The sequence below is a fragment of the Trachymyrmex cornetzi genome, unplaced genomic scaffold (assembly GCF_001594075.2).
Source record: "Trachymyrmex cornetzi isolate Tcor2-1 unplaced genomic scaffold, Tcor1.1 scaffold996, whole genome shotgun sequence".
NCBI lineage: Eukaryota > Metazoa > Arthropoda > Insecta > Hymenoptera > Formicidae > Trachymyrmex > Trachymyrmex cornetzi.
Genome location: NW_017300350.1, coordinates 185,984 through 200,464, shown reverse-complemented (window position 1 = coordinate 200,464; position 14,481 = coordinate 185,984). Strand labels below are relative to the sequence as shown.

At 33.8% G+C, this 14,481-nt stretch overlaps 2 protein-coding genes across 2 annotated transcripts; both read left to right on the top strand.

Annotated features, from left to right (window-relative positions):
• Nucleotides 1-2,280: 2,280 nt before the first annotated feature.
• Nucleotides 2,281-6,413, top strand: LOC108770281 (uncharacterized). Its single transcript, XM_018521777.1, has 7 exons — nucleotides 2,281-2,674; nucleotides 2,760-2,902; nucleotides 3,378-3,626; nucleotides 3,699-3,859; nucleotides 4,059-4,148; nucleotides 4,228-5,294; nucleotides 6,345-6,413. Exons 1-7 carry the CDS (start codon nucleotides 2,553-2,555, stop codon nucleotides 6,358-6,360), a joined length of 1,848 nt encoding a protein of 615 aa, XP_018377279.1. The 5' UTR covers nucleotides 2,281-2,552; the 3' UTR covers nucleotides 6,361-6,413.
• Nucleotides 6,414-6,643: 230 nt separating this feature from the next.
• On the top strand, nucleotides 6,644-7,137 carry LOC108770282 (uncharacterized). Its single transcript, XM_018521778.1, has one exon. The coding sequence runs from the start codon at nucleotides 6,766-6,768 to the stop codon at nucleotides 7,135-7,137; it is 372 nt and encodes a 123-aa protein (XP_018377280.1). The 5' UTR covers nucleotides 6,644-6,765.
• Nucleotides 7,138-14,481: the final 7,344 nt, after the last annotated feature.

Here is a 14,481-nt window from a genome sequence, read left to right as displayed (position 1 = left end):
TTAATAAACAGTGATTTGTTATATTAATAAATCCAGTTATTAGCTAATAAAAAATACTCAATAAAATATTCATAATATCTATTAAAAGTTCATTATACCAATGAATTTAAAGTCAGTAAATGTCATTCATTGATATTATGAATAACATTTTTTTCAGTGTATGATTTCAGGGGATCATGTAACTTTCTCAACTGTGAAATGTGAAATTGTTCACGTGAACTTTTTAGCCAAGGACCGTGGTGGCGGAAAGACGGAAATCTAGGGAATTGATAAATATACTTCGGAACTAACATGTCTTATCCTCCGACACTTTATTTCAAGGCAGATGCCATTAATAATTGAAGAAGAAATAATATCGCTTTGACGGAAGAGAGGTTATATATATATGTAACTATTATAATAATATATTATTATTTTTGTTTCACAGTTACGTTCATTATTATTTTTCTTTCTGTTATTAGGTTATAAATTACATGGATTGCTCAGTCGTCCATACAATATCGCATATGTAATAATCGCCATGGTATAAGAATATAAGGTATTTCGTTCCCGAGGATGCGCAGTAGTCCAAAATGGCGGCTGCTCCTCCTAAACCAATCACAAATTTGTCCAAAATTGTAAAAAGCAACATGGCTGCTACCATAGTATATATGTACATATAATTTTGGGCTAATTTTTGATTGGTTGTTCTAGTACTTTTCCGCCATTATGCGCAATGAAATAACTTATATTCTTATACCATGATAATCGCTATACATGAAAAGTTTTACGTGAGATCTCGATGAGTGAAAAATGAAAAGTGAAAAGTAAAAAATTAAATGTGGAAAGTTTCACGTGAAAATACATGATTGACCCCCTGATTCTAGTCTAGTATTTTCCGGTTTAGTACTTTCCGAGATTCGGTTTTTCGCATCGACATCTAGAATGGACCGCTGATGGCAATGGTGGGGGTAGAAAGACGATTAGAGTGAGAGGCAGGAATAATAAGATCGTTCTTTCTCTGTTTACTGTTGTTTCTAACAGCCTGATTCGTTGTTGGATTAACAACAACCAATCAGGCTTCAGTAAACAGAGAAAGAGCAATCTTATTATTCCTGCCTCTCACTCTAATCGTCTTTCTACCCCCACCATTGCCGTCAGCGGTCCATTCTAGACTTCTAGATCATGGTATAAGGATAAGGGTATGCTCACGCCGTGGATACCCACTGCGCAGTCAAAGTGTGACGTCACTCTCGGGGCCAATCAGACCGCCCAAACGAAAACATGGCGGCTCCTGATGCTTGACACGATATTAATGTTCGGTGTTACATACACAATGTCCTGTTCTGTGAAAGGTTGTGGCAATTATTTTCGCAAAACAAAATTGCTTAATGGAAACAGTATAAAATATTGCTGTAGAAAATAGATATAAGAATAAGAGAAAAAAGTTAATGAAATTTACAAATCCTTTTCATAACATTTGTATATACGTGTTATTATTATTGTTGACATTTAACTATCCCCACAAAGGATAACCTTAGGGCCTGCGCATAAGAGAGGAAATATTAGAAATAGATATTAAATATAAGATGATAAATAAATTAAATATAAGATAATAAATTTCATAATAAATTCTTCTATCTTTATTGAGTTTGTAATGTTTACTTATGTTACATTTTGTTACAGGATATTCATTAGTTCTTAAATTATTTCAAAACGTATTTTTCCCTGTAAACTTTAAATAAAAATAAAATATCTGACGAGAATGCTGCTAACATAAGTTGGTTGGAAACAGCAGTTTTAAATTTACCGCTTGTTGTGTGACGTCACACTTCGACAATTTTGATTGGTCGCATGCGCGTGAGCATACCCTTATCCTTATACCCATGATAAAAAGACAAGGGTATGCTCATGCGCATGACCAATCAGATTTTTGTCCTTGCTTACGTCACAACGAGCGGCTTACGCCACTGTTCAGCAATTTCAGATTGTTTTGGAAAGGTAAAATATTTAATTTTACTTCCCTCAGTTTTTTTTGTTTTTTTCATATAATTGCCGCATCCTTTCACTATGCAGGTCATCGTGAAAATATTTTTAACATTAACTTCTACCGATGACAACGTGCACTACGCCATGGACGCCATGATAAATTACGACCGATAACCACCGATTGCACCCGAATCAGAACCGACCAATCAACGCGTACCCGAATATGACGTAAGCAAGGACATGCGCAAGCTGAACGAGTTTTAGACAATTGATGAGCATACCCTTGTATTTTTATCATGCTTATACCATGTTCTAGATGTCGGTGGTGATAACACTGTTGATGCGATCGGTAGCGTCTTTTTGATCTGTCACAGAAGTTTATTTATAATTTACGCTAGTTAGAAAACGCTATCACGGTTTTCTGAGACATAACAGTACGCGTAACGATAAAAATTTTCCAATGAGGCAAGCGCTGTTGCTTTATAGTTTGTATATTTAAGAGAAAAAAAAAGGGGGAAAAGAACATACATGGACTTCTCGACGCCGTATTTCTACTATTTAATCTTCTAAAGTATATTGAAATCATGGAAACATGTCTGATCGATACCACAGAGGAGGGTGGTGAGAAAATCCATACCAATCCTCCATTCCAAATAGTAAGGGTTCCAGTGAAACATGCCAATCTGGGAATACGAAGTCATGCCATGTAAGTTTCTCATAAAAAAGAATTATGCCTATTTATATAAAATATTTATGATATATTAATGAAAATTATGATACTTCCTTCACAGGGACATGAGCACAATGGTAGAACTTACATCGTTTAGCACACTAGGAAAGATACAGCCCTTTCTAGTGACTATCACAACTACTGCAGCTTTGTTAGTAGACTTACATTGTCACCTAACGGACAAGGAAGTTTGTGGCTATTTGGGTGTGTTATATATATATATATATATATATATATATATATATATATATATATATAGTGCTTTACAGTAAGGACATAGACTGTGATTGATTTGGATGCTTGCATGCTTTAAGCGCTTGTAATCGTCATTCTGTCTTTATCGTTTATTAGACATAAAATTAAGAATAGAAGTACTAAAAGCACTGAAAGCGTCCAAATCGACCACAGCTGTAGTGTAACACATTGATCACTTCATCTTTGTTTAATATTGGCAAACAACAAGAGGCCTATTCTTTTCAGATGAATCTTCTTGCATTGTTGCATCTTTTTCTTTTTACATTTAAGAGAAAAAAATGACGAAATATGCAAGAAGCTTAGCTAAACAAACTTAAGAATATAATAGTTTGCTGTGTTACACTATGTCATTTGTCTCTTACTGAAAAGCATTCATAATTATTTCATCAAGTATTATTGATTTACTAAGAGATATATCTTGTAGATCTTTCTATAACGTGTGCATTTCCATGTCGATACTCTGGCAAGGACAAATCAGCCGCTGCAGCCGTGGAAGCTGAAATTGCAAGAGCCATGGAATGGAAACGTGTAACATTGGTAGGTTGGTATCATTCTCATCCACGCTCTCATGCATCACCTTCTTTAAGAGATGTGGACTCTCAGTTGGATTATCAAATTAAGATGAAGGGACCTAGCGATAATGGATACATACCATGTGTAGGATTGATATGCTGTAAGTATTTTAGATTATTTCTTTGTCATACAACATAAAACCGCTGAATGATCATTTCATTCTATTTTGCAGCACCTTACAATATGGATGGCAATTGTTACGAATCAAATTTTAATGTCTTTTGGTCTCTACCGCCACCTGAAAACAGACCCCATGAATATCCTCGACCTATGCTTCTCAGTTACACATTATCACAAGAGCACTTTCTCTCTCAGGATACATTGGAGGAAATTGTAAATGTTTTGTAATAATTAACTCATTTCCAACGTTTTTATCTCCTATGCATAAATTAAATTGAATTAAATTAAAGTTCAATTAAGCAAGATATAAATGTCAAAATTTGGAAATAAAATGATTAGATTCTATAAAAGATTATCTTATGTATTGTGTTACCATGTTTGTCACTGATATTTATATTGTTTACTTTTGTAGAGAAGATGTATAGAATATTATAAGAGTGAGGGTGGCATTGACTTTACTGCCAATTTTAACGGTAATACGACGTATCTCGAACGTTTAAGGGTGAGTATATGACAATGACAAATGCAAACTAGTCCTCATTAATCTATATACTAATGTATGTACTAATCTATGTTAATAGTGTTCCTTGGCATCAAAATTACCTGGTCGAAACAGATCAAACAGCTCATATTGGGATGTGATCAGGGAGATGATATGTCCAGGTTCGGAGGATAGCAATACACCTGAGTTTCTAACCATGAAATTTCCTCTGGTATCTGCCTCAGAATCGTTGGGGCCTCCAGTTCCACCTGGCGTAGGACTTACGGCTAGTAACGCGGCTGTTTTCCTAGCGCCAGTCAACTTCAAACCTGATGGAGGTGCCATAATAACGCCTACTTCCAAGCCATTTGTATTACAACCATCGACCTCACGAGACAGCATCAAGAAGGACAATACTATAGGTCCTAATGATGCTGCATCTATCACTCAGATAAAAGACGGAAATTCCATCGTGGGTTCCAAGCACATATCGCCATCGGAGATAATACCAAGCTTCCAATCTGGCGAACTCACAGTGTCGGTGAAGAATGCGAAGTGCGACTATGATTTCGCGCCTGCGGACTTCTCGAAACTACCGAATCTGATTGGTGACAGTAGTGTCAAGTCTCGAACAAATCCCGATTTTCCACTAGCGGATATTACTCAACAGATTACAAAGTTTTCGGATTTGACGAAGCTGGCGAATTTTCCTACAACCGATTTAGCAAAGCTATCGGGATTCTCCATTGCGGATTTCACAAGAACCTCATCGCCCTCACCGTCCACGTATATGCGCAACATTGCGAATCTGTTCGGTCCCATCGGCAAGATCTCACCGGCAAAAGACATGGACGGTAATGAACGCAAACCGGGTGATTTCGTCACTGTTGACGCGATTCCATCACCCTTTAAGAGTGTCAGTACATCGGAGGCTTGCAGAAATTTCTCTGTGAGCGTTGACGATTATACGAACGATCGGAAGAAATTGGACTCGCAAACCGACCCGACGAAGATCGGTAGGCCGGGCGAATATCAAGGAATGGAGGATTTGACAATATCTAGCATTAAATCTGACTTCGGGAATATGCTGGACATGACGGCGTTGCATAAAAAACAACAATCGCAATCGGTTGACATGGGAGATTCATTGAATCTTTCTAAAGATCGGTAAATCTGTAAAGTATACTCGAATTATCGTACTGATGAAGAATTATTAAAAAATTTTTCGAAATTTATCAATTTTCAAAATTGTCAATTTTTGAACATAGTATCAAGAATTGCATACATCTAAATCTCGTTTATTGGGTGCTTTCCGTTTAATAACACAAGTCAACACAAGTATCGTTTTATCTTTGTCACTTTCTGAATCTCAAGAAGGATAGAACGACGCTTGTGTCGACTTGCGTCATCAAATGGAAAACATTCATTAATAGTTTTAAAAAAGCTTATCGAATGTGTTGAAAAATCACATTGCGTGTAATGCTATTTTAAATTATTTTGCATTATTTTAGATTTTATGAAATCAGTATTTTTTGTAACATAAGAATGTACAATAACTACACTGTTAGTACTATTGGTGATAAATCTTACTAAGAATCGAAATTAGAACAATTAAAATCTCTATGTTTCATTTAGTGCTCAAATTTATTCTTTGCATTTTGTACTGTGATATATGTACGAAAACGTATATATAATAAGTTGTGAACATTAAATGACTTCTACAGTGATTTTTTCTTATATATACAAATAGATATTCTATTTAGCTTAATTTTGTATATGCCTGATTATATATTGGATTATTATTAGAATATTAAACATAAAGCCAGCAATTTATAATTACTTAAAATATTAAAATAAATAGTTCATTATATGTAAAAAGAAAAATTATTTCTAATCGTTTTATTAGAAACAAGTAAAATATATTGTTATACTTTTTAAATAATTTTTTTAACATATAAAAAATTAATTTTATAACATATGTGCAACTTATTAAAAAATGTAAATTATCCTGAAATTATCGACATCAAAAGATTTTCTAACTATTGATATTTTTATTATTAAATCTAAATATAATTAAAATAATTATAATTATAGAATGAGATAATGTAATTGTTAAGGCATAATTATAGTATTAATGACGGTTTAGACAATTTGTAATTAATTATAATGTAGGTGTTTTTTTAGTAAACATATTTCATTAATGTTTTTCTTTTTTAGTTTGTCATTCAAGTGAAGAAGATCCGAAGCGGATCGAGTTATTTTTACTGTTGCCTGGTTGGTAGAAACACATTAATATTAATTTATTCAAAACTATATGTTTGGAATCTCTCATATCCCCATCTGCAAGTTTATAGATACCAATATACTTTTATTCTTCTCAAAGACATAGTCTTGTTTGATAGCAAAGATGAAGCACTTGCGTTGGAATCGTATTTATCATGTATATTTACATGATATGAGGCCAGGATCTGATATTTCCGACTGACGAGGAAACGTCCCATGTTAGCGGTGGTAACTCTACGGTAATATAATATTAATACAAAATCATGAGGGACAACTTTTTTTTGTATATACTCGCTTCTCACAGACGATAACGGAACGTATACCCGTGTCAATACCGGATAGTTGCCCGGAAAACATGCTTCTTTATCCAGGCAATGGCGCGAAGAATTCCTGGGTGTACGACTGTAGGCCACGGTTCTTGTACTTTTCATTAAATGATTCCTGCTATGAAGCCTACAGACAGGGTCCCTGTTCATACAAGAATTACGTCGTACTTCTAAAGAACAAGGTACTTCCTCGTTGTGTGGAGAATCCTTGCTTGGAAGACAACATAGTTTCATACAACGGTGTGTGTTATCCTCTCAAAACTATAGGTGGTCCGTGCACGCCTACAGGAGTATTAGGCGTGAACGAGACTACTTTCCAATCGGAATGTTATACCATTGGACATTGCGCCCTTCATGATAATAACGACCGTTCCCAAAAGAATATGTCCACCAGGCAGTAGCAGAAGCATGCTTGGAATATGCAGAAAAGTATGAATATACAAAAGTCCTGATACAGTTTTCTGCTTATTGTTGTTTCTAGTGCTTATTTACATTTTATATGATTCTATGTATTTCACATTTTCCATATTAGATATGATTATAGATACAGTATATTATATCTTGATATATGAAATTTAAGATAAATACATCTTATAAAAAGAAGATAAAAAATAAGTATATAAATTTAAAATAATTCTAAAGAAAACTTAAAATAATTTGTATAATTTTTTATAAATTCAAGAATATGTAATATTTATAAAAAATCGTTTTAACAATTAATGTATCACAATATGTTTATGTATATTAAATGAATAAAAGTAGCATAGAAATAGAAGTAACAAAAATTGATAATTGCTTATTTTTTTATTGCATATTAAAATTTATGTGTTATTGAGATGTGTTATTGAGATTTTTGTTATTGAATATCGATATATCGGATGTCTCACAATTTATGACCGAAATTTGAATAACCTTTTTGACTTAAGAATAAGACAATCCTAATGTCGAGGCTATAATAGTTTTTAAATTAACAGCGGTTAAACTTAACTAATCTAGAAAGAGACAAATATAGAAAGAGAGAGGAGAGGGAGGAGAAGGGGAGAGAGGAAGAGAGAGAGAGAGAGAGAGAGAGAGAGAGAGAGAGAGAGAGAGAGATTCTGTGCGCTCAGAGACGGTACAATCATACAAGAGGATGTTCGTATGCCTATGTTTAATGCGGGTTCTACAATGAGTTTTTAGTCTGTAGTCGGTAATCGGAAGTCTAATGGGCCTTCTACAATAAGCCGCAAGTCAGAAGTTCTAAGCGATCTTAAGTCATAATCGGTGAAGGTGGCCAATAGCCAATTTGAACGATTTGGTTAAGACTGGTTAAAACTTCTGACGTTCTGACTTGCAGCTTATAGCCCAATATCAAGCAAAAAGTGAAAAAAATTAATAACAGCAAACCAAGTATTTTAGAGGTATTTTAGAAAATGCCGTCACAAGGATAAAAACCAAAAATCCAACGCGAAAAAAGTTAGGGATGGCCTCAGGGGGGTGCGTTTTAGGGCTAGGAAGCGGTTTTTCGTAATTTCCGGCGAAAGTTGACCTCCAATCGAAAAACGTTATATGGAGATGTTTTAGATATTAAAAAGATCTATAACTTTTGTAAACATGATTTTTCACATAACCTCAAAGTTTTCGAGAAAAATCGAAAAAACCGTGTTTTTCGTTTTTTATTTTTTTCTCCCACAAAAATGATTTTTTTTTCATGAAATTTACAGGAGACTTACCTTTTTATGTCCCAAATATGCTGTAATTTTTTCAAATAAAAATATTCGTTTTTTTTTATATTGATTAAAAACCGAAAAAACACCCCTATCTTCAAGTGAAAAGTTTAATGTCAAAACTTTAGATTTTTAACTTCATTATAGGGCGTTTTGTTCGTTGAAATGTCTACTTTTAGATGATCCAAAAAAAATTGACCTCACTTTACAAAAATTAGCAAAAAAACGCAAAAAACTGAAAAATTCCATTTTTGAAATTCATTTTTTCGACAATTGTTCAAAATTGGCAATTATTTATAAAAATTTACGGTTTAAATCCTTCATAAAAGTGATATATTTTGTTACATGAACAAATAAAATAATTGCAAAACGATGAAGAATGTGTTGTTGCAAGAGAAGCAAAAATAATTATTTTTGTAATTATTAAGTGTAAGGATTAAAATAGTGTTTTACAGAAGTAAATAATTACAATATTTTTTGTTAGAAAAAAGTGTATTTATTATATTGCAATCAATCTGTGAATTTCATTTTTTTTTGTAGGCTGCTCTTGGTCGTCGGAGTCCATGCCACTTTGATCAGTAGTTGAGTTCAGATCTTCAAGGCCGTCGTCGTCGTCATCGTCATTTGTTGTTCTTTGTATCGGTCCATCTTCAATAATTTCTTCGGAATCACTCAACTCTTCGTATGGCTGTTTGTCAACATTCGAACATTTTTCTGAGCCATGACAGTTAAAGCACAAACTTGTGCACTTAAGTCCATGTTTTCGACAGCCACACTTTTTACTGTTACAGCCTGTTTCACAACTGCAACAAATAGTTTTCAGTAAAATGTCCGGAATCAAATCATTGTCGGTAAAAATTGGCATCATTCCACGATGATGCTGCTTCCAGCCCCAATCCAGTGCTGTCAGTGTGTTACCGAGCCATGTTTGTAGCTGATAGTATTCTCGGTAACAATGCTGTTTTGCTGCGTCTTCGGTTGGCGGAAGTTTTTCTAATTTAAAAGACGATTTAACTGTTGCAGCTTGGTAGTTCTGGAATCGCAATTTATTCAAAGTCATGCTTTCTTTGTTGCATTTGTAAATTGTCTTTATTAATTGCAATCCATTCGTTGCGATGACTTCTTTGCCTACGCATCTTTCTGATAAAAAACGTTGGCTAAAGTCGACAAATTTTTAGTAGACAATAATGCCTTTACGGTTGTTTTTTTTCCTTTCCCTGCAAATGCAGATATTGTATCGCATCCAGAGAAACCATGCAAAAAAGCTACAACATTTTTGACAGATTTATGCTTGAAACAGTTTGAGGTGTAAAATAAATCCTTAACGTTACCGGGGCCGGATTTTTGAAAATAAATATCGTAATTTTTTGGATTTAACTGATGTAAAAGGACCAAAAGGTCGATGTCTTGACCTACAATGACCACTGTTTGATTATTTTTTGCAATTTCGATCGAAGTATTAACTATGTCAGCATCTGCATCTTCCGTTGCTTGTTTACAAAAAAAAACCTTCTGATTGTAGTTTTCGTGATAACGTTTTTATGATTTTGCTCTTGTTTTTTTCGTTCGATAAAAATTTCTGCTGCGGAAATGGAATTCTTGTGTGGCTTTGATAAATAAATTCAGGAATATTGTCTGACGTTTTTCTTCGAAGACGCTCCAGTCTTTTTGTTGAAATACTCGCTGTCGCCATAGTAACTGTGTTTTCACACTCTGGATAGTCATCAAAAACGATGAAACTGTTGGGTGAATAATTGTTTGATATATAGCGCAAATATTTATTGATCTCTTCGACAGTGTCATTTTTCTGCCAAACGATTTTATGTAGTAAAAAACCACCGTCCACGACATGCACCACACTGGTGGGAAGTGTTGGAGCATCGATTGATGTAAATTCGTCGTAAAAGTGCTATTTCACATTTTTCCTTAGGCCATTCTCAGTAAATAGGGATAGTGGAAATGGAGCAAGCTCGTACCGCAAATAATTTTCCATATCTTCTTTGGTGTTGATGTTCAACGATATTCTCTGAAATAACAATAACGGATCGATCGCTATTGTTTCTCCATTTACTTTAACAGAAGATTGCACTGTTTTCAGAGAAAAAACTTTATTTTTTCTTTTAAATTTTACATTTCCAAAATTATTTCCGATTATGGACTTCAAAGATTTCAGACCTACTTCGTATGCTTCGTGGCAATTAACTGAATCAGTACCAACAATTCCAGAAAATATTGACGCTATGTTATCACTCTCTGGAAAAGGATCATATCTATTGAAAAACGTTTCTAATTTTTCAAGATCAGCCACATCTCTTTTGATTCGGTATTCCCTGGAATCAACATGTTGGTCTGTAGTTTCAAAAGACACGTTGCAAAAGTTTTCCATCTCATTGCACACTTCAATAAGTATAATCATTGTCAATACGAATCTCGCTAGAACACTTTCAGACCAGCTACGTCCATGGGTTAGGCCACCCTGAGTTTTCATCGACCTCATTAGCACTTGTTCAATTGTCATGTCCGACCACACTCCACACCAGAACTTGTGAGTACGTCGGATAGTAAAAAAACCTTGACAAGTAAATCGCATAAATTCGACATCATCAGTCATTGTTTCTCTGAGCTTCTGCATGTCCTGGAGATATAGATGGGCAGACTTGGCATATAAAAAGTGACCACTTGCATGGAAATATGGAATCATTTGTTCAACACATTTCAAGTGTAATTCCCAATCACCTGATCGTTCAACACGTATAAAATCTTTGACAATCGAAATCATCTTCTAGTATTGCATCCACAGTTTTGTAGTAGGGCCTCTTCGTTGTAATGATTTCAGTTGTTGAAGAAATTTTTGTTTTATTACTTTAAAATCTTCGTGATGTAGCAGTACTTCGAAATTTTCCGTTCCTACATCGAGCGCATCCAGCCGTGATTTCTCTGTGTCTGTGAAATCCGTGGATGAAAATATTAATTGTGACAAAGCGAGTTGTACAAGGAAGTGTCCTCTAACAGCTCTTGCATATGCATGACCAGTAAGAGCCTTGTCGGGCGAATTTTCCGCGTAGATTTCACAAAAAGCCTCTTTAAGACCACTACCCTCCATGATGAATCCAACTGCTCCGAGAAACGACATCAATAAATGAAAACCACCAAGTCTTACTATTATTGACGACAAATTGTGTGGGTCATTTTGTGGATCAATACTGGCCAAAATTTCACGAGCTTTAAAATACAGTGGTTGGTCGAATGTGACGAATCCTACCTTTTGGTCTAGTTTCTGGCACTGTTTAGCTGCCTCCGCCAATGAAGTAAATATGGTATCATAATCGCTCGGTGGGTTATTTATGAAAGGAAGAGTAACAATCTTCGAAACTTCATAAGTCCTACAAGAATGCAATTTTTCCATAAATCCGTTCCAACCATCTGATTGTTTATTGCAATATTTGGAATAAGACCATGTGAAATCCAACAAAGAAGTTTCATAATCCTCGACATCATCATCAATAATATCTTCTATCAAGACTGCTTTCAAATCTTCTGCATTTTTTTTTTCAAAACACTTCAGTTCAATAAATCCAGTTTGACCTATTTCTTCACGTGATGGAATCTTGTTCAGTCTAGAAATATTTTTTTTGCAGTGACAATAGAAGACGGAGTGACGATCATAATTTCTCCCATCGCATGGAAAGTATTCTTGCCGTCAATCGTACAAGTATTGTGATCAGCGTTGTCGTAAAAAAAATTGAATATACGAATCTCGTGATAAAGCGTGATTTGCCGGGTCCTGAATGATCGATGCTTCGAAGCGCAAAGTTTCTTTGTATGTAGCACACAAGCCTACATTAGAAAAAGAATCTATCAAACCTTTAAAGGCATATTTCTTGTGCATCATCGAAGACAAACCAAGTAAAATTGAAGAGATGAAAGAACGCGGCCTTGCAGTTTTTATGATGCAGTGACACAGAGTCGCTACTTTTTTATCCATTGTATAGGTACTACTTTTACTTTTTACTTTATAATTTGTGCACACGATATCCATAAAACGTTTCAAAGTGTAAGGGACATCCCTGAAAAGATTGTCTTCGTTAAAATCTGGAATTTCATAGCTATTGACGTTGTATATTTCAGAACGTATATCTTGCAAAATGATTTCAGCTGCCATTTCGACAATTCTAGCTCGTTCGTCTTCTGATTTTGTAAATCTCTTTTCGTACCATTCTTTACAAAGTTTCTTACTCGCAGTACCAGTTTTGTACAAAATGATCATGTCTTTTTTCATACAATGACACTCGATATCATTCGTAAAATGCTTTGTAAGTTTCTTCTTAATTGTTGTATAGTCCGGAAGATTGCCTGAAAATCCTTCTTTCAATTCATTGACAGAAAATTGACATTCGCTTGCGTTATTCTCGATGTAATTAATAATGTACTCAATAAAGTTCTTCGTGTTTTCACTCGCAGAGCGACCAATGTTTTTTGAAATTGTCTCTCTATAAAAACTGGACATGCAAAAGCAGTATGATAACGTGGTTTTAATTCAAGTAAATTAGGCACATTTTTCAAACGAGCTAAAATTTTTTTGCTCACGTCATCGAATTCTGTTCGTTCTTCAATGGTCTGTATTATTTTTTGCGTTGTGTCACCACTTTCAACTGATCGTATCTCTTGTTTTGATAAACTGCGTAAAGATAGTCCGCAAAAAAAGCAATGAGTTTGAAAATCAAAGTCACGGGCTTCTTTGTTGATACATCGTTGTTCAATAGATTTTCTGACTTTCAAAGCAATGAATGATTTTATACGGGATTCATTATTATACGTACTTTGGCAACCTTTATGAACAAAGGCCGATGACTTCTTTTCGAACTTTTTGTATTTATTATCAATTCTTTTCTTGCTGGAAGTCACCAAAGTAGTCAAACATTTTTCCTTAACTATGACCATATCTTTTGTCTCTGTCCCATCACAGATTATACAAACAGCTTCCTCCATTTTGGTAGTCTGAAAATACACCATTATATTAATAATCTTTTCAGAACTTCTAATTTAGCAGAATAAAATTTATATCAGAAAAAGAAGTGACTTTTAAAATTATTTTTATACTATTGTATGAAATTTATTTCAAGTTATGCACATAGGTGTATTAACATTATTAAATGTTAACATAAAACTTTTTCAATTCAATTTTTAACCACAAATTTTAAATCTTAAATGGCGGATTGAATTAAAACAAATTCACGCTATTATTTTCTATAATGGATTTTATTTAAATTAATTTCATTACATTCTAAAATCTTTCATGTTGGAATGCTGTATATTTAATTAAAATTAACATCACAAAATTAAATATTTCAAAATTACAACGAACGTTTTTTTCAATTTTATTCTTATTTTTATTTTTATTTATTCTTTACCTACATTTCAAATTTTTTTCATGTCAGGTTGCAATTTTAATTATCATTCAGATTGCTAATTGAAAACAAAACCACGAAATATAATTCTTTTGTATACTTGATTATAAATACCTATTCCAGTGATTTTTTTATAAACAAATATCGACAGTACATTTTTTGTATATATTAAATATAATTTTGTAATTTATGTATAATATTTTTGACAATATAATAATTCATAATGTTTTTATTCGTAATGTTAAAATATATTACGCTACCTGCTTTTCTTGTGCGACAAATAATTTCCTGGTAAATGACTTTACTACTCCTTAGTTGCGTTTCGAATTCTTCTGGCCAATCCTGTAATATTCGACAATGCCATTACAATACACACACACATATGTCATACATTTTAGAGGTTAGGATGTTCGTCACATTATTCGAACAAAGAAATAGTAATATAATTATTCTCAGGTGATAAAGAGTAAAATTTTTGTATTTACCTTGCTATTTACATTTAAAAAATTTCTCGTGAATCAATAGGTGCATCGAGAAGCACGACCGCTCATTGAGCGCTCATTCAGCTCTTGTATCTGTTTGGTCTATATTTTTCGATCTAATGGAATATGCCAATCAGATGCAAGAGCTC